This window comes from Thermobia domestica, chromosome 9 (assembly GCF_964235325.1).
Source record: "Thermobia domestica chromosome 9, izTheDome1.hap1.1, whole genome shotgun sequence".
Lineage (NCBI taxonomy): Eukaryota > Metazoa > Arthropoda > Insecta > Zygentoma > Lepismatidae > Thermobia > Thermobia domestica.
In genome coordinates this window covers 282,335,689-282,357,709 of record NC_137462.1, presented here as the reverse complement: position 1 = coordinate 282,357,709, position 22,021 = coordinate 282,335,689, and the positions used below count along the sequence as shown (strand labels likewise).

Genomic DNA, 22,021 nt, shown 5'->3' with positions numbered 1-22,021 from the left:
GTGTTTTGGTATCTCGATTCTGATTGGCCGACAGAGGTCACATGATCTTAGACCCACCACACAGTGAACAGGTTACATGGGAAAACCCCTTACTTATTTGTTTTATTTTATGTGTAAGATGCGTGTTTTGGTACCTCAATTTTGATTGGTGGATAGAAGTCACATGATCTTACCCCCACACCACCCCACCCCCCAGTCCATGAGGGAAATACAGAGCGATATGACGGCGATCCATCCTAGACCGGGATTTTTTTTTTTAATGGTTATGCGTAAAGTTCCCATGAAGGGTTCAACCTCCTCCTTAAATAACCCTTTTTTGGTATCATGATATTGTACTGAAGTTTACCTTAAATATTATCGTTTTCTTTGACAGATAAGATGATTACCAGCTTTTTTACCTTGATGGAGATCCTGTCCTTGAATTAGTAGTCTATGTCTCTGGAAGTAACAATGGTGAAAGAGAGGTGTCGCTTGTAGATTTCTTATAGCACATTGTTGTGAGTTTAAGCGATTTATTGCTCAGTAAGCGCTTCATTAATGGAAACAGCGTTGCCAGATTTTTTCTACCTAAACTGCTCCGATTCTTTTCGAAACGGTTCCGCAGAGTACAAGAAATTTTAAACTAAAAAATTTTTCGAACTAAAAAAAATTTGTAACTAAAAAAAATTTTAAACAAAAATTTTCAAACAAAAAATTTTGAAACAAAAAATTTTCAAACAAAAAATTTTCGAACCCAAAAAAAATTTCGAACTAAAAAATTTTGAAACAAAAAAAGTTTCAAACAAAAAATTTTCGAACCCAAAAAAAATTTCGAACTAAAAAAAATTGAAACAAAATTTTGTCGAACTAAAACATTTTTAAAAACAAAAGTTTCGAACTAAAGATGTAAATCACATCTAAAAATTTTCAAATCAAACTTTTTATCGAACTAAACTTTTAAAATTTTCGAACTAGAAATTTAAACCAAGTTTAAGAAAAAATCCTAAGAAATGTTTTTTTCAGGAATCGAACTCAGGTATTTCAAACCAAAGATGTGTATGCTAACCGCTTAAATGAATTCGGTTTTAATCGATCTTGGTGGGTTTCGAACCATGGTCCTTGAAAAGGATACACATATACTTTAAGAAAATAAATCTGACAGTGTAACACTTCTCAAATCAAACTTTTTATCGAACTAAACTTTTAAAATTTTCGAACTAGAAATTGAAACCAAGTTTTAGAAAAATCCTAAGAAATATTTCTCCAGGAATCGAACTCAGGTCTTTCAAACCAAAGATGTGTATCCTAACCGCTTAGCTATGAATGAATTCGGATTTAATCATGCTTGGTGGGTTTCGAACCATGGTTCTTGAAAAGGATACACATATACTTTAAGAAAATAAATCTGACAGTGTAACGCTTTCGTTCGTGGATTAAAATAAAATGCTGATAGACTTCTTTGTGTGACGACATAGAAGCACATATGATTGAAAATGCAAACGTCAGCGGATCGCATTACTTTAGTTTTACTACGAACGTGTCAGCATGATTCATGGAAAAAAAGCAAACATTGACATTCTCGTATGGAATATGATGAAAATGAAATGTCGTCACAGTTACGACAAGTAGTGACATGTAGAAATCATTTGGGATCGGAATTGCGATACTATTGAGAAACGTGAATGACGTCACGATCGATTGTTACACATCGTTTTGGTTCGTGATTCATGACAAGAGCAGCGAGCGTTTTGATTGGTTCGTTGTGATGTCATTTTATAAATTTCCTCGTTTCTGATTGGCTGACGGTGACGTCGTTTTCACAGCGACCTAAATAAAAATCTAAATTTCATTTTTCAAATCCTACATCGCTCTCAACTATCGTGTGAAGAAGATCTCCTTTTAAAAGTGTCTTTATTTAAGAAGCTTTACTGCACCGACTTTTTGTTCATTGAATTTGAGGTAAGTTCAGTGAGATTTTATTTGTCACCCAAGATTCGAAAATCATTTTTATTTTATATTTGTGGGCGGATCACGAATACACTGTTTTACTTTTAGTACGAAATATTTAGACTATGAAGAAATTAGTGGAATGGGAAAGTGGGAGTACGAATCAGGAACCCCCACACATTAAAACTAAGCACGATAAATGATATGGTTTAGCGTCCCTTCAGCGAGCACCCGTCGGGAATTGAACCATGGCCAGAAAAATGTGTGCGCTTAGTTTTGAAAAGAATGCGTTACAAAATTTCTAAAACTATGCCTGAGAATAATATGGTTCGATACCCTTTGAAACCATTGTTTTAGTTTAACGTCCCTTCAGTTTAACGTGATATTCGAGCAACCGCCCGGGATTGAACCTGGGCCAGAGGTGTGTACGTCAACTATTTAGCTTAGTTTTGAAAAGAATGTATGATAATGCGTGAGAATATTAAATTTCAGAAAAGGCTTGACAGCGATCCGATGTGTGAAAGCAAACCCCACCGAGGATTGAACCAGGGCCTTCCACGTTAGAAGCATGTACGCTAACCGCTTAGTCACAATAATAATAATAAAAAAATACGCTATACAGATTTTGTTTCGACAATTACGCATGGGTATCGTTAATGTTTGATGAATCTCTTCAACTTGCAAACGCATCATTTAAAGGTCGTTGTGAGTGGGAAAAAAAAATGCTTACGCGTGCTTTATCACATCTCAGTACTGTTGAAACATTCATTCATTCATGCATTCTTTTTATCACTATAGAATGGTAGGTCAGTTACATGCTGATGTAATGGTTTCGAGTTTGACAGCAATAAAACACTCATTTCAGTAACATAATTATTTAAAAAAAACTTTGATTTCTAGTACATGTGCTTTCATAATGAGATTCTGAACGTCACCGCCAGGAATCAAACTCAGGACCTTTACATGAATTGCTTAGTTAAGAATTTATCATGAATGTTATGATTTCCTGGGCTAAGCGGTTAGCATACGCGCCTTTGGCGTGGGAGACCAGGGTTCGATTCCCGGCGGGAGCTCATGTGGTTCGGATTCCACGTTAATCAGTAGGTCCACGTCTCATATAGCCTCGCTGCTGAAAGGGACGCTAAACTAAAAAATCAAAAAATCAACTCAAATTCACGCTGCTCAATTCCTTTTTCCCATTACATATTTGTTTTACCGTACCTGTTTGTTTGTTTTCTCCTTTTATTAACATGGCCGAATCGGGTTTTACTGTTCGCAATGAAATCACTCGTCATTATAGACGATTTATGTACGTTTATGTATTATGAGGTGTGCACGTCAACCATTTAGCTTAGTTTGAAAAGAATGTATGATAACGTGTGAGAATATTAAATTACAGAAAAGGCTTGACATGCCCCCGACGTGGAAAGCAAACCCACCGAGGCTTGAACCAGGGCCTTCCACGTCCGAAGCATGTACGCTAACCGCTTAGTCACAATAATAATAAAAAAAATACGCTATGCAGATTTTGTTTCGACAATTACGTATGTGTATCGTTAATGTTTGATGAATCTCTTCAACTTGCAAACGCATCACTTAAAGGTCGTTGTGAGTGGGAAAAAAAATGCTGACGCGTACTTTGTCACATCTCAGTACTGATGAAACATTCATTCATTTCATGCATTCTTTTTATCACTATAGAATGGTAGGTCAGTTATATGCTGATGTAATGGTCTCGAGTTTGACAACAATAAAACACACATTTCAGTAACATAATTATTTAAAAAACTTTGATTTCTAGTACGTGTGCTTTCATAATGAGATTCGGAACGTCACCACCAGAGAATCAAACTCAGGACCTTTACATGAATTGCTTAGTTAAGAATTTATCATGAATGTTATCAGGTGATTAAGATTTTTCTTTCTTCTTTTCTTTTGTAGTAAATTCACGCTGCTCAATTCCTTTTTTCCCACATTACATATTTGTTTTACCGTAATTGTACCTGTTTGTTTGTTTTCTCCTTTTATTAACCATGGCCGAATCGGGTTTTACTGTTCGCAATGAAATCACTCGCCATTATAGACGATTTAACATTGAGGGCAGAATGCTCGAAATTCAATTCAACGCACCGCCCGTAGGAACCGATATCATACAGTATGTACATAACAGTTTCCAAGCAATACTAGACCATTTGTTAGCCAATGTCGACGATGAGGCGATGGTTGGTTTATCAGTAATATCGCCACGCAACACGAATAAACCGTTTTGGGTGAGTTTTCGCCAAGCACGAAACTTAACACTGGAAACGATGTGGGCCTCGTTCGAAAGAGTGTTACAAAGTAACAATGCATTTCTCCTGCACGAGCCATTCACCGTTCATTTCCATCGTGTCGATATTCCACGTGGCTATGGTGGTTTGCGGCAAGGAGTACTTCAAAATGAAGAATTATTACGAATCAAGCGAGGGATTGTACGTGTACAAAATCAAGATTCAAGGTGCCTGGCGTACGCCCTTGTTATTGCTATTGGCCTGAAAAAATACAAGAATGTAGATGTGAAACGATATACACAGTATCAACATCAGAGAAAATGTGTTGTGGACCAAGAAGTCGATGCGCTATGTGCAAATGCAAGAGTCAATTTGGATCATGGTGCCAGTGTAAATGAAATTCGACAATTCCAGTCATACCTCAAAGAATATAAAATTACAGTGTATACTAGTTTCACAGGCCATGATATCATGTACGAGGGACCGAACGATGAAAATCGCACTCCCATAAATTTGATTTGTTTGGCTGGCCATTTTGACATCATTCAATCTTTAACTGCTTGTTTTGCAACCAAGTTCTACTGTGAAGCGTGCCATAAAAAATACAGTGAACGTAACAGACATGTGAAAAATTGTCCTGTAACATGCTCCAAATGTTTACAGAGACCACTATGCGACAAGAACCAAACGCCGATATTATGCAACGACTGCAATCGTCAATTTTACGGCGAAGAATGTTTTAACAATCATCGTAATATTGTATATCATCAAGGGGAACCTGTATGCAAAATGGTGAAGCAATGTACTAGATGTTACAGAGTATATTCTTTTGTACGAAGTGGACAACGACATCATGATTGTAATGAGATCTTTTGCAATGTTTGTAAGAAGATTGTTCCAGGATCACATCAATGTTTTATGCTTCCTGATCGACAATGCTTGAAACCTGGTGTTCCTTCACTCATGCACGCAAAGAAAGCCTTGTTGATATTCTATGATATAGAATCTATGCAGGACACGAATATTGGCGATAATACGTATGTACACATTCCAAATTTATTGGTTGCACAACAAGTATGTTATGCATGTGTTGAAAACAATAATATCCAGCAGTCTTGCAGTACGTGTGGTCAGCGCCAGCATATTTTCCAAGGAGAGGATCCAGTTTATAATTTTCTCCAGTACTTGCGGGAACGTCGTCCCAATATAAATAGGATTTTCTGTGTCGCGCACAACGCTAAGGGATACGATGGACATTTTATCCTAAAGACCATGGTCGAACAATGCCAATGGAGACCTGACGTCATATTAAATGGGACCAAGATACTGAGTTTAACGTTGAATAATCTGACGTTCATTGACTCGTTGAACTTCCTACCTATGGCATTAAGTAAATTGTCAAAAGCGTTCAATTTACCCGCAACCAAAGGCTACTTCCCGCATTTCTTCAACACCAAGGAGAATCAATCGTATATTGGACCACTTCCAGAAACGAAGTATTATGGTGCAGATGAAATGGTCGTCGAAGACAGAAACAAGTTCATGCAGTGGTACAACGATCATCGTAATGACACGTTTGATTTTCAGAAAGAAATTCTCAAGTATTGTATTCAAGATGTCAATGTACTGCGACAAGCATGTGTTTCGTTTATGACGTCATTTGAAACAGAAACCAAAGTGAATCCCTTCTTGGAGACGATCACGATTGCCAGTGCTTCCAATTTAGTATTTCGCCGGAATTTCCTTAAACCTAATACCATAGGAATTCTACCGGCACATGGATATCGATGGAGAAGTACCCAATCGATCGCTGCAATGCAATGGCTGGCCTACATTGAAAAAAGCGAAGAAAAACAAATCTTACATGCGGCCCGACAAAAGGAAGTGTTTATTGCGGGATTCCATGTTGATGGTTACTACCAAGATCCTGAGACGTTAGAGGAGCACGTCTACGAGCATGCCGGCTGCTTTTATCACGGATGTAAAGTATGTTTTACTACAGGCCGTAATCAGCCCATCTACAGCAATCCAGAAGACACCATGGAATTCCGTTATGAACGAACGCAAAGAAAAAATGCAAGACTGCGTGAATTGGGGTACATTGTACATGAAATGTGGGAGTGCGAATTTAATCAGTTCTTAAAACAAAATCCTGCAATGGCGACGTATCTGAAGAATCACCCGTACATGAACCGCAGACCATTAAATCCAAGAGATAGCTTTTTTGGAGGAAGGACCAATTGCGTGAAATTGTACCACCAAGTCGACGAAAAAGCAGGGGAAGTAATAAAATATTTCGATATTGTTTCACTTTATCCTTACATAAATAAGTGTGCTAAATACCCTGTAGGCCATCCACGAATTTATCTACAGGGTGATGAAAATATACCACCAATAAATAAAGTCAATGGTCTAATCAAAATGACGATATTACCAAGTCAACATCTATATCATGGTCTCCTGCCTTACCGATGTAACAAGAAACTACTCTTTCCACTGTGTGCTGCGTGTGCCGAAGAAATGAACCCAGACCCTACAGCAACGTGTACGCACAACGACCAGGAGCGGTGCCTCACTGGAACTTGGGTATCATATGAAATCCAGAAAGCAATAGAATTGGGATATCAACCAGTGGAAATTTTTGAAATTTGGGATTATGACATTGAACAATATGATCCCATCACGAAAACAGGTGGCTTGTTCACGGAATATATCAATACATTTTTGAAATCGAAAATGGAAGCGTCTGGCTGGCCTAGTTCCTGTGTGACCGAAGAAGACAAATCAAAATTCATACAAACCGTCCTGGAGCGTGAAGGTATTGCATTGGACCCGTCCAAAATTGAAAATAATCCTGCACGAAGAAGCTTATCTAAGCTTTGTCTTAACTCTCTTTGGGGAAAGCTTTGCCAGCGTACAAACTTTAGCCAGACCACAATTATTGATCGGCCGGAAGAATTTTATGAAAAACTCACTTCCCCCGACATTAAACTCCATCAAATTGTACCCATCAATGATACGATGTTGTATGCGTTCTGGGAGTACAGTGAACATGTGCCTGTTCAAAACCGAAACACCAATGTCGTGTTAGGTGCATTTACAACATGTCAGGCACGTCTGGAACTGTACAAGTACCTGGAAATGTTGCAGGAACGTGTTTTATATTTCGACACGGATTCTGTAATATTTACGGAGAAGCCTGGAGAGCCAACCATTGAACCTTCAACGTACTTGGGATGCTTATCGAATGAGATGGAGTCTTACGGACCACGAGCATACATCAAGACATTTGTCAGTGGAGGACCAAAAAATTACAGCCTAGAAATATACAATCCGGATACCAACGTCACCAGTTACATATGCAAAATTAGAGGATTTACATTAAATTACAATGCAGGACAACAATTAAATTTCAACACGCTAAAAGAAATGATTACAAATCAATGCCGTGGACAAGTCACCATCACTATCCCCCATAAGATATGCAGGACTAAAGACCATACCATCGTCACACGCAAAGAAGAAAAAATGTACAGTATCCAGTACACAAAACGTCGATTTAAAGAATTCAATTCCTATGATACGGCTCCGTACGGGTACGTTAAAAAACAGAAGATGGAACTGGAAAAAGAAGATGAAGAAGAAAAAACTGTAAACACCCAATAAGGCCGCCATTTCTTTTTTTCCTTTTCCTTTTTCCACTCCTTAATCACAAAACCAACACCAAGAAGAAAATGAAGTACCCACAAGAGTTTATAAACCATCAACACCACCATCAGTGGAAGAAATGCAGTCATCTCGTACCGAAGGAGGAACCTTGACCATAAAGGAGCAACACCTAGAAAAATGCAGTACCCAGAAGAGTTCATAAACATCCATCGGTGAAAAAAAATGCAGTGATCCTGTACCCGAGGAGGAAGATGAGCCTAAGCAGATCCATCATTTACGAGTAAGTTTTATTTCTCTCTTATCAATATTGACTCATTTTTATTGTTTCAGAAAAAAAGAAATTCTTAAAGTAATCCGTCGTTTCTTCTTTTTCTTTACAGGATACGGCTACAAGATTCGAAGATGATGACGCGTCCAACATATTCATTAATTAGATCCTGTATTTATTATGTTAATAAACATGTATAGGAAGACCACATACCTTTCGTTAAAATACAACAAGTTGAAAAAAAATATGTTTTATTATTTCTTGAAACCCTGAACACTTGTTTTCAAATCATGGTAATCTTGAAAATTTAAGGTGAAAAATATATTCAAGATTTGGTTTACACGATTTTGTTCGAAAAATAATTAAAGAATTTTTTAGTGTCCAAAATTTGATTTTTAATTTAGTTCGAAAAATTTTTAATTTGAAAATTTTCAAATGTGGTTTACATCTTTAGTTCGAAACTTGTTTTTAAAATTGGTTCGAAATTTTTTTAAAATTTTTAGTTCGAAAAAAAATTTTGATTTGAAAATTTAGTTCGAAAGTTTTTAGTTTAAAATATTTTTCGAAAAATTTTTAATTTTTTTAGTTCGAATTTTTTTTGGGTTCGAAAATTTTTTGATTTGAAAATTTAGTTCGAAAGTTTTTAGTTTAAATTTTTTAGTTCGAATTTTTTAAAATTTTTGTTTCAAATTTTTTAGTTCGAAAATTTTTTGTTTGAAAATTTTTGTTTAAAATTTTTTTAGTTTTGAAATTTTTTTAGTTCGAAAAATTTTTTAGTTTAAAATTTCTTGTACTCTGCGGAACCGTTTCGAAAAGAATCGGAGCAGTTTAGGTAGAAAAAAATCTGGCAACGCTGTTTCCATTAATGAAGCGCTTACTGAGCAATAAATCGCTTAAACTCACAACAATGTGCTATAAGAAATCTACAAGCGACACCTCTCTTTCACCATTGTTACTTCCAGAGACATAGACTACTAATTCAAGGACAGGATCTCCATCAAGGTAAAAAAGCTGGTAATCATCTTATCTGTCAAAGAAAACGATAATATTTAAGGTAAACTTCAGTACAATATCATGATACCAAAAAAGGGTTATTTAAGGAGGAGGTTGAACCCTTCATGGGAACTTTACGCATAACCATTAAAAAAAAAAATCCCGGTCTAGGATGGATCGCCGTCATATCGCTCTGTATTTCCCTCATGGACTGGGGGGTGGGGTGGTGTGGGGGTAAGATCATGTGACTTCTATCCACCAATCAAAATTGAGGTACCAAAACACGCATCTTACACATAAAATAAAACAAATAAGTAAGGGGTTTTCCCATGTAACCTGTTCACTGTGTGGTGGGTCTAAGATCATGTGACCTCTGTCGGCCAATCAGAATCGAGATACCAAAACACTCATCTTACTCGTAAAAAGGGAACGAATTTCAAAAGTCACAGGGCTTAAGATCACGTAACCTCTAGCATTGGGGTACCAAAAGGATTCATCTTACCCGTAAAAGGGAACGAATTTCAAATATCGCAGGGTCTAAGATCATGTGACATTTGTCAACCAATCAGAATCACACATCTTACCCGTAAAAGAGAACAAATTTCAAAAACCCCTGGTGAGGGATTTCCCCGCAGGGTGACTCATGACGTCATACCACGTGACCTGAAAATTTGAATTTCCCGCGTGGGCGGGGCCTAACGTCACGTAACCTCTCTCAGCCAATCAGAATCGAGAAAATTTTTGCTGACTCGGCGCAATATACGGGGACCCCTACTACTTTTATATAACTCGGGAACCAAAAGTCTATATACCACAATAGTTCACATGCTTTATACGAGGAGGTTTCAAAAAGTTCGTGGAATCAGTTAGAAGGTAACGAACTACGACATTCTTCGAACATGCAGTTTATAGTTAGGCATTGTATGTTAACTACACAAATTTTAGACTTGTTACAGTAACTCTTCCTTTCTTTCTTTTTTGCAGGTAAATCACTGAAGATGAAGTGATTGATAAGCTTAAGGCACGGAGAATCATTAAGTTCCTTGATCTTCAGAGGAAATCAGAAAAGCAAATCAACGAAGATATTAAAGAAGTCTGTGCGGATGAAAGCTCATAATACGGAATGGTATCCAAGTGCAAACGGCAATTCCAAACTGGACACATGACCACCGCGGACGCCTCTAGATGTGAAAGACCATCTTTCACTGATGATGCTGTCTTGACGGAGAAAATTCAGAATATTATAATGAAAGACAGAATGAGTGGTATGTGTGCAATAGGTAGGCCTATGAGTTATGGTTCTGCATAGAACATCATTGACAAGCAACTGTATCTCCAGAAAGTGCTCGACTTGTCATATCTCTTTAGAAAAGAAATCAAGGGGACGCTGCAAGAGAAATGTTTCATCATTGTGAAGTGGATGAAGAGGACTTTCTCGGCAGAGTAGTCACAATGGATGAAACTGGAATTTATCTTTATGGCCCAGAAACAAAGGAAATGAGCAAGTAATGGAAAGACGTCTCCTCTCCAATTCTAAAAATCCACAAATGCAGAACTCTGCCACCAAAGTAATGGTTTACGTTTCCTGGGAATGTGAAGGAGCCATCATCACAGATTACTTACCACAGGAGTACACTATTACTGGGACCTATTATTCCCATTCTTACGAGAGGTTACGAGAGGAACTAGAGAAGAAACATCCTGGATTTGTCACGAAGGGGTGCTGCTGTTGGCAGAAAATGCAACAATTCATTCCTCTCATGCATTCATGATGAAGGCAGCGCAGTTACTATATGAAATATTGCCCCACCCCATACTTACCGGACCTAGATGCAGACTTTTACAAAACAGGCTTACGGAAAAAGAACCGCTGCAAAAATGTATCGCTAGGCACGGAGACTACGTAGAGAAGAACTAATATCATCATGGTGTCAGAGTTTTCCAGAGTGGATTTCTTCTAGGTGATTTCACGAACCTTTTGATATTCCTCGTATAATAGGTTGAGATCTTCCACGATGCCACCCTGGATCCAGATTGGATGAGTTCAATTGAACCCCTACAATATGTAGTGTTCCTGCTTCTTCAGGGGAAAATCAACACATGATGAAAAGATTGTCTTTCTCTCCTCATTCACAGGCAAATATATCATTCAAAATCAATATATCCATCTCTGTACAATCAATTTTTTGTACAGAGTTTAATATTATTACTAAGCTTACGAAGTAGAACGACCTTGATAAGTATCGAAGTTTCCATGAATAAACATAGCTAAGAAAATGAAAAATACATTTGAGGAGAGACATCTAGATCTATCAAAGGGCAGGGAAAATAAGAGTGCTGTTTAGTGCGGTAGCAATTACAGTAAATGAATCAATAATTTTTGTAAAGTTACTGTAAAAAGCACCAGAAGTTCCTTTGAAGGAAATATCTTTTGTTGCTTCAGGCTACTATTTAATAATCTGCATCACAGCACTATTAAATTCAAATATACAGAGAACAGTGAATAGTTTGGCTTAAAAACGTGCAATGAAAGGAAATTAAAACCAGAGCTAGGAAGTTGAAATGTTCTATATAATATTTCAAAAGCTTTCAATTTGGTTAACTGTAGATAATCCATAGTCCTTGACAGTTCATTTTACACAATTGTCAACGGTGAGTCTTTAAGAAGTAGGTAGTCATACACTTGAGGTAGAAGCAGTACTGCAAAAATATTAGTAACCCATACAGACCATGATGAGAAATGTGGCTCTGGAGATTTATAGCCTATACACAAATATTATCTGTGTTTCTGTGAATCCTATAGAAAAGTATAGAAGATACGCGACTGTTAGATGCGTGAAGCCAAGTTCTTGTAAACTTGTGACGGAGGAGATAGAAAAAGAATATACAAGTTGTCTAGTTCACACAAACCAAATCAATGCCTATGTGTAACTTTTTTGAGTTTGGAAAAGGAAATTTGGATTGACCATCATTCACTAACAATTTCAAGGTTTATTTTGAAAATCTGTAGGAGATAGAGATTCAAGAACATCGTATATATGATAGGCAGTCAAAAAGCTCCCGGAATATTGTTCTACTTTTGGCATTTATGATGCAATCCGAATGAATGTTGTACAGTACAGTCGTTAGGATGCTTAATTATGAATTTGACAAGTGTAATATATGATAACAGGAGTGTAACTGAACAGAGGAGCGTGTGGTCATTAGTTCGAGCAACGCGCCACCTTCACATTCATGTGGAAATTAGAGAAATTTGCTTGAAACTTTGACAGCCTTAAAAACAACTTAGCACTATCGGATGTTTGGCTCTTCCCAAAGCTACAAATGGGCCACCATAGAAGAAATTAAAATTAACGCGATGGCTGAACTTCGGAAGATACCAAAAGATAACTTTCGACGGTAATTCTAGGAATAACAGATGCGATGAGGGAAGTGTGTGTTCCGAAGGTGCCTACTTGGAAGGCAATTAATCAAATGTATAATTATATTGTGATAATAAAGAGCTAAAATAAAATTCCGGGACATTTGTGACTACCTATTGTATTCTCAGTGTTGCCAGTGTGTTCTATAGTGTTCGGAATGGGACTAATGGTTTTTAAAAGTGTATAGTTTTAATGTGGTCAGAGGTACGAAAGATAAAACACGTATTTTAAAGGAGAACTCAAAAAGTTTATTTGGTCTTACTTACAAGTCATTCTAACTCAGTGTAACTCCACGTGAGCTTAATTTGTAACTCTTACAACATCTAGCTTGAACTCAATCTCTCTCCACGTATTCTGTAACATCTAAAGTGTTACTGAAGCAATCGCATCCCTAATACAATACTTCAGGTCATCAAGGTCACGCACCTTTTCACCAGAATACACAAGGTCTTTCATATACCCCCACAGGAAGAAGTTCAGGGGGTAACATCAGGAGAGCGTGGAGGCCACCTAATTGGCCCATCACGGCCTATCCAACGGCCAGGAAATTCAATATCAAGGTACTCCCTCACTTGTAGACTTCAATGTGGCAGGGCACTATCCAATTGGGATATCACTTGCGGTTACAAATGTTGTAACTAGGGAACAGCAAAGTGTTGAAGCATGTCTAAGAACACATTTCCTGTTATGGTTTGCTCTATGAAAAAGAAGGGCCCTATAACTGCATTGTGTGTTAAAGCATACCAAACATTCAATTTGGGACTGTCTCTAGAATGTTCTATGCACGCATGCGGATTCTCAGATCCCCATATCCTAACATTGTGTCTGTTAACACAGCCAGACAAGTGAAAAATTGCCTCATCACAGAAAACAACGTTCAATAGGAAATTATGGTCATAATCAATTCTATCTAGAATTTCAGTAGCAAATGCTGCTCTCTGTGGCTTATCGTTGAGCTTAATTTCTTGCAACACTTGCACTTATACTCTCGCAAACGTAATCGTTTGTGTACCACATCGTGCACTGTTGACTTTAGAGTTGTCAATTGCCTGCTCGCTGCGCGAATTGACTTCCTCGGGCTACATGAGAAACACTCTCTTATTGCTTCCAAATTTTCTTCTGACACACGCGATTTACTACCGCTGTGTTGTTTCACTACACTCCCCGTTGATAAAAATTGATCCTTCCACGCCTGGATACTGTTGCTTGATGGAGGATTCTTGTGGTAAACACGTCGAAAGCTTCATTGAATTTGAACAACACATTTTGTCTCTCCAAACCATCACAAGCATTGCGACTTTTCGACTGCCGACGCCATTTCTGTTTTTCTGTTTTCGCCATTCGGCGATACTAGCGCCGTCACCGGTAGTTGGTCAAGTATGAAAATTTGCTGAACAAAACTTTTTGAGTTTTCCTTCATTATGATTTTTTTTCTTCTGTATCTCTGATCATATTAAAACTATACACTTTTAAAAACAATCAGTTCCATTCCAGACACTCCTTCACCTATAGTATACTATAAATACATAAATTTAGATGTTTATACCGGCATGACATACGAAAGTCTAAATAAAAATATAATAAAACAAATTAAAGATGGAGTGTGCAGTACTGCACAATATCAAAAAGTACACACACATACATATGTTCTATAGTGAACAAACGAAAGTAGCGCCAAAATGGAAATCAACATTAACGCAAGGAAAATAATAAATAGTAAAATGCAAAAAAACGAAGAGTTAGTTGATTATTTCAATAACACTTCAAAAAGTACTACTATTTTACCAAAAGGGCAAATGGAAAAATCCAGTCAAGCAATTGCCTATTTAGTTATTTTTTCATTAGAAAATACAAAGCTAGAAAATATGAATTCATTATTGTCCCGTGAAACACCAACCTTTCATCTTTTAATAACAGATATGTGAAAGGCAGAAGAAATTTAATTAACGTGTTCAATTTATTTTCGGTATGTTATTATCGATTTTCGGATTAGAACACAACTTGATTTCGTTTTAATTATTTTCTATGAACACAACACAACCTGTTCTTTCCTCAGTGTACCCAAATTTGGTGGAAAAAAATGAAATCTTTAGTTTTACGTCCCACGTTTATGCCGGCTATGCTAAAGGAGACGGTGATGATGAGAAATGAATTAATCGGCGGTATGAAGAAAGTAAGAGGAAACGGGAGAACCCCGAGAAAACCAACGAGCACGGTGTTTGTCCACCACAAAGTCCACACGGTGCGAGCTGCCATCGAACCAGGGACCTCAAGCACCGGAGGTGAACGCTCTACCACTGAGCCACCGCTCCCCCTGAAATTTGGTGAAAAGTCCTGAAAGTTTGAGTAGATGAAATGTAGCTACAAATTCATGCGACATCTGACAAGTGAGTGAGATTATATGTATTTTTAGGAACATGATTTTGATATTTTATTCGAATCGGTCATATTTGCCATTACCTAGGAAGGTGTTGATAACATGCCTAATGCTCCACGTCGTTAATGGCATTTCTGAAGCAGGATCTTTTAGCTACAACGAAGATGTTTGAACGTGCTATTGTAAACAAGGACAATCTTTGTCCAACGCTTTGACAGATTGTTTTATTATTCCGAACATAATAAGCAAGGCACTCGTTCGAAAAAGTGTCAAACGCTTTTTCAGGCCAGCCACTCTGAATGAGGTTTTCCTGAGTTTTCCTCATTCAGATAAGGTAAATGCTGCTGTGGTACCTAACTTATATGTCCCAGGCCGTTTCCTTCCTTTCTTCCTTCCCTTTCCCCGGCTGTCATCGCTCAAAACCTGTTCATAGATGCCGAACGCCCAGAAATCTAAATCCTAAATCCTAAATAATAAACAAGAGAAATAACACAATAGTCTCAGGGCCATTCCTAGTAATAAATCATTTCTTTTGAATCGATTCCATAGTACCCAGTGTCTTTATGAACTCTTTGTCCTATTCGCACAGAAAGCATGGGACTTGGTATATCTTCCTTGTTGAGTGATTATATTATATTACACGCCTCTAGATAACAGCACTCATACAACTTATGTTCACTGTATTTGATTTTTTGTATAAAAAATACACAAGATGTCGTAGGTTTTCTCAAAGGAATTTCGGATGACCTCTTTGCGCAAAGGGTAGTTGATTGCCGTTGTAGAGAAGAACTTCGTTTAAGCTTGTTCGGTTGACTCAATAAATGGATGTTAGCCTTTTGGTTCATAGACTATTCCTAACTTGCCAATCAAACCTGCATATTCATATAAATTAAAAAAAAAAAACGTTTGGATTGCTCACCATTGTCCTCTAAGTCCACTCGACCTTGACATATCGTTCAGTATGTCACAACAACATAATGTACAATTAAGCATGTACTACATTCACCACCTCCTGTTTGATATGTGCTATAAATCAGATCAGACAAAGAGCTTTCAAGGTTTCGATTTGAATAGAAAAGAGGTAGAGGCAGTCTCTTATAGCAGAGAAACAATGTTTGTCTTCCGAGGAACGGACTTGCATTCATAAAAAAATATATTACAGGGAGGAAAATTCGAAATATTTAAGCATTAAAATATCATTCTGCAGGTATTGATGAAAGTTGTACTTCTGATTCAGCATATGCCCCATATTGTAGAAAAATCATTCGATTTACAAAGTATGTGACAATCGTAATAGAACAATTGCGTATTTGCGTAATAGAACCAAGAGCTAATGGTTTTGCAATCTGAACTTTTAATTTGACTAATTTCTCATCACATATTTCATGCCACAAAATCCTTGCAGGCCTGTGAAATATTTCCCTTTGTTCACCGTAATAATAATAATAATAATAATAATAATAATAATAATAATAATAATAATAATAATAATAATAATAATAATAATACACTTTTGTTCCAGATACAAAAGAGAAAGAACAAAATGATTATACCAATGACACGTGGCTCCTATAATAGTGGAGCGGAAGGATCCACTCAACAAATTCCAACCGAACAGGTAGTGTAATTGTAGCATTTTATTCCATTCACCTGAATTCGTTTATTTGTTTCTTTATTATGAAATATTACATTTTAAAATTTTGTTGTTTGTTTCATTTTATATACAAGATAACTGCATATCATGCCATGTGCAGTTTATGGTGGGTAATCACCATATGCGTGGATTTTCTCGAAGTTCTCCAGTTTCTCCATTTTACCATTTCATTCATTCCCATCATCACCGTCTCCCTTATATTAGTCTTGCTATATAATCATCGGACATTAAACTAGAAACTTCACGACACAACTACAACACCAATTAGTATATAGCTACAATATGAATTCCTAAAGATCTATGTGTACACGACGTACGTTATCAAGGACTTTGATGTCACCAAAACTTGAGTTTGGATAATATCGCCTTCCGGAAGCTGAAATTCGACATTCGTCGCCTAATGACACAAAAGGGCTTCCCTACTAATGAAAATGTTAAACTCGAATTTCAATTTTTAAAAAAATGAAAAGATAATTAGAAATAAAACATGAATTCTGTTATCAGCTGCCAAATGTTATGTTGCTGTCGTTAATGCTATTGAAATTCTATTTTAATTGCTCCAGTTTTCTATTCTCTGCTACAAAGGTAACCAAGGAAGTTCTATCCTTTTATCACTCACCACCTTCTAATATCGATATGTCACCTAAGACGTACCTGGAAAATCAAAAATAGTCCCTATCAGTATCGACGATCTTCTTCCAACATTCTGGAAGCCCATGCAATCCATCGCCGTAAAACTTGGTGTGGCGTGAAGTGAAGAAGGTATCAAGTGTATTTTGCACCTCTACTAGGGATTTGAACTGACGTCCTCGAAGGTGATAGTCCAAGGGATGGAACAACATCATAAACGGACGGTGCAATGTCCGGGGAGTATGACGGATGCAATAGTGTTTCCCATTCAAGGCGTAGAATGGTGTCCCGGGTCATCCTAGCCACGTGTGGCTTAGCGTTGTTCTGTAACAGGAGGACACCTTTGCGATTCAGAAACGCTGCTCCCAGAGTTTTGAATTTCTCTTGAACACGGCTCAACTGTTGACAGTACACAGTTGCTTTGATGCTCTGAGCAGCTGATAGCAGTTCCCGATGCACGATGCTGCGAGCATTCCATCAAACACATGGGTGCGCATTCTTCTAGTGTAGTGTTTTCGGTTGTTTTGAAATCGGTTCATATGTTGCTAACCAATGATGACACCGCTGTGGAGCTTCGTACAGAACCCACTTCTCTTCACATGTCAACACCCTGTCCAGAAATGGCTTCTTCCTCAGACGAGAGAGCAAAGAAGCACATCTGTTTAATCGCGTTGCCTTCTGGGCCGGAGTCAAATCATGTGGAACCCATCGACCCAACTTGTACTGCTTCCCGAGTTGATGAAGGTGGTGCCGAATGGTTTCTCCACTCACACTGAATTGTAGTGGCAGTTCCTTACACATCTGGCCACTATTCGCCTCAATTGGTGCCTGAAGATCTTTACTTTGTACATGTGTTGGTCTTCCGGCATGTGATGCATCTTCGAGTGTTTCGTCACCGTCTTTAAGCTTGTTAAACAACAGCTGCACTGTCCGCATCCTCACTAAAGGCCTGGCATATCTTCCGCCCAGCTGCAGCTGCGTTTGACTCGTTTGAACTCGTACAGAATACACGCCCTTATGGCGCTCTGTGGAGCTTCCATGTTCACTCTGTCCTTACGCAAGTTCACGGTGTAACTGAACTGCCACCACCAGGTAGTATGTTGGATATACCCACATGAGAAACTGTCCTTCGCCTTATCTCCATTCGCATTCAACTCACGGTGTGAGGGCCAATTGAAAACAGACTCCACAAAAAGCGACAGAACTTTCTTGGTTAGCTCTATGTAATGCAGTTATGGCGAAATGTCAAAGACTTTCCCTCGTAGTTCTCCTGCAATTGAATTGGAAAAGTGAACAAAGTAAAGGATAGATATGTTATGCATGTATTGACAGCCAAGAAACTGTTACCTTCGTTCTGACGAGATCTGATTTTCGGAACGGCCGTGTTTGTGCAGTCGCTACAAAACAAGAAAAAAGTGGGCATTCAACTACATAATTTCTTTTCTCAAAAACTTGAAAAATCAAGAAAATTCTTTGGGCATTTATTTCTGTAATTAAAAAAAAAAACATATTCTTCTCTGCGTTGAAATTAGCTCAAATAATTCACAGATTTGGAGAAATGATCGATTCTCATTTCTTTTTTCTATTGGCTGTCGGATAATCAAATATTGTAGACCACATTCATTGACTACATATTGCTAATTCATTTGTTCATGCTCTTGTGTTTTCATATTACTAATCAAAACATAAGCGCATATTTTATTAACTGTTTACACTGGAAACGACGACTGCCTTATCATGTCATCAGTCCAATTTTGTTTTCTAGGGATAGTTAAACTCAAAAAATAACACACTCAAAAAATACATTTCTGTGATCTCTCTACGATTAGATATATTGTCATTTGAGATCTATGCGTTTTTTGCGCCTCACACGTATTTACAGGGTAGTGAGTTATACATGGAGCCACATAAAACGTGGTGGATGGCCAAATATGACATAGGAACGAAGTTTAAAAACAGAAAGAAAAATGCACTCATAACAGCACCACACAATTAAGCAAGCAGCTTGTAGCGGCTGTTTTCTTTTAGCCTTAGAACACAGTAGTTTTTCCGCCTCAGCCTTCCGCCATCATCAAAGAATAACAAATCAAAATTGGTGTGTGCCTAAAGAATACCTGAAATATTACTTGTCGCTTGCATCCATGTGCAAAATGAGAATGGTTGTAGTAACCAAACCATATCTGTACCAAATACATGGAATTAGGTTAGAAAATGGCCGAAACCTGCGATTATTCAAATATTAGTGCTCAAATCTAAATACAACTACAGCCCTCGTCCTATTTCGAAGTTCCGGAATTAAATCTTCACAATAGTTTTAAATTGGCAAATTTTCTTCACCACGGATAGGTGGTATGACACGAATCAGCAAAACTGTTTATTATTATGAAGTACTGCATTAACGCACCAAGACATTTCCTGTTTATTAGGATACAAAGCCAGAACCTAAGATTCCCATCTCAAATACATTGTCAAATCTACAATAAAGAGAAATACATATATTTAGAAGGAAGATACATCCTCCCACTACTTTTAGAGATAACCATCTTCCGTATCAAGGCATTTCTGTATGAGGAAAATCCATTTTTCAAAATTTTTCCAATAGAAGATAGGATATTGACTATGAAACCACATTTGAAGTGATACTTCACTTTATAATATGATGTTTGCAACGTAGATCGTCTTTTATTTTGGGAAAATCGGACGCAGCCAATTCTCAACTAAACAGTGTGTGCGAAAGAATTTCCCAAACCCTTGCAAAATATTCTATGGCACTTGACCTATATGCGGGAGTGCATAGTTGTGGAAAAGTGTACCGTCTTCCCTAACTATTCAGGGGGTAAGGAAACCTAGACAACGGGAACCGTCTCCCACTCCTCATGTATACTACCAATAGATCATTGATACGTCATTATGTATGGAAACGATAATTCTGCAACCAATTACATAGATTCACCTACGGTTAGTTAATTGAACAATATTCGTTTTCTGACGTCATCACAGTATTGTACACATGGACAGTGATATACATAAGAAGGAATTATTTTGAAACTACTAAAAGCGTGCCCCTTACAGACACTATGGTGAGTCTGCCATTCAAGGGCTCCAGTGCACTGCTGTCTTCAAACTGAAATGAAAGTTACTTCTACAAATACGTTCTGTGGTGCGAATTTCGCTTCAGTTAGGTAGTGTGTGTGGAATGCTCTTAAATGCGCCTGCAATAGTGTATTATAGTGTTCAGTTTATGCCATTTTAATCAAAATAATTTTATGCAGGATAACGATTTGTAACGCTTACTTTTACTGAAGTTTAATTCAAGTTATGGATTTCTCTTAGCTATAGAATACAGAGTTACATATTACTATGTTGCTGGTATTTCATTTTACTATTTATTCAAACAATGAAATTTTCTTTCAATATTTGCTGAATGGGAAACAATAAATTGAAACAATTAAAATATATTTCCATAGTGCATGCGACGCAATTATTCTTGATAATCAATCCTTAAGGTATTGGTTAATGACTTTGTTGTTGTTCTTTCTAGTTTAAGAAGACGAAAGAAAGTGTGAAGTGCATATTTCCTTTCCAACAGAGCTCGCTTAATAAGGAAACTAATACACCTGAGGTGAGTTATAATTCAATTCTTCTATATTTGTTCCTACAATATTAAATGTCCATTGTTACTGGTGTAAAAGCAACAATCGCTTGATCTAATGACATATTACACCAGTAGATAATGTTCCATTAATTTACCATCCAAACAAACTTTGTCATTAAATTTATGCCTTACTCACTAATATATATTTAGTAAAAGTTACTTATTCGCTGGGCTTACACTCCATGAATAAGTTGCAAAAAGGAAAACCGTGAATCAGAAAGGAAAACTATAAGATTAAAAGAGAGACGTTTCAAATTTATGAAATTACAAAGCAATAATGATAAAAATGTTTTCTAATTAAAATTTCTCTATGTAGTTAATTACCAGTCTTAGACAGTAGCTTAAAGAATTTAGTTATTTTTTCCTGCTTGGGAGCTTTTAGAATATCCTGTAATTTGTATTGGTTCTCAAAACTGGTTCCATTAACTTTAGTTTTGGAAGAAGGCTTCCGTGCATGGATGGATCAATTTCTATTTAAAAATCGCCGAGATCATTGAGCATTCATATTATTAGTCATATTCGCGTTGAGTTTTAAAAATATATGATTCACTCAAATTTACCATATTTACCGCACTGGTTGCCAGTTCTTCACTAACAAGGAAAGCTATTTAACTCCTCGACGAGTATCGCATTGAAACTTGCACAAGTGGAAGGACGTGATGAAATACGAAAACACGCTTACTCCGTCGATTCGCAACGTCTTCGAACAGGAAGTATATTGATTGCTCCCCATAGCCCCTGAAAGTTATGTACTTTGGTCATACATGCCTTGGATAGGTTATGAATCTGATACACTGGAACTTGTTTTCTCAAGAAGACAAATGTTGCAATTCAAAATGATAACAGTCGGTGGTAATAGTGATCTCTGGTATGTCATTGATGCGAATTGATTTTAAATGGAACAGGATACGCGATCGTTAGTTCCAATCGAACACGTTTACCCTATGGATAAAAGGGAAATTCTGAAACCACAACGCAAAAATGGCTTTCTATTAATAATAATAATAATAATAATAGTATGATGAGAAATAATAAAAATAATGGGAAGAAGAAGACAACAAATGTATTGTTGCGTCCGTTCAATAACGGAGAATTTCGGCCCATCTTGATTGTTCCCTAGCACTGCTACGAAGGGTTTAACATCCACAAACAACTAT

General features: G+C 37.2%; 1 protein-coding gene across 5 annotated transcripts in view; it reads left to right on the top strand.

Annotated features, from left to right (window-relative positions):
- LOC145660724 (uncharacterized) overlaps nucleotides 1-22,021 on the top strand; it is a 261,964-nt gene that overhangs the window by 63,702 nt on the left and 176,241 nt on the right. For 4 of the 5 annotated variants that reach the window (XM_081726103.1, XM_081726105.1, XM_081726104.1 and 1 more), the window contains exons 11-12: nucleotides 16,448-16,543; nucleotides 20,751-20,831. In XM_081726103.1, coding sequence (XP_081582229.1) covers nucleotides 16,448-16,543; nucleotides 20,751-20,831 — 177 coding nt within the window. The remainder of the gene's footprint in view (nucleotides 1-16,447; nucleotides 16,544-20,750; nucleotides 20,832-22,021) is intronic. The other variant, XM_081726106.1, reaches the window with a different exon arrangement.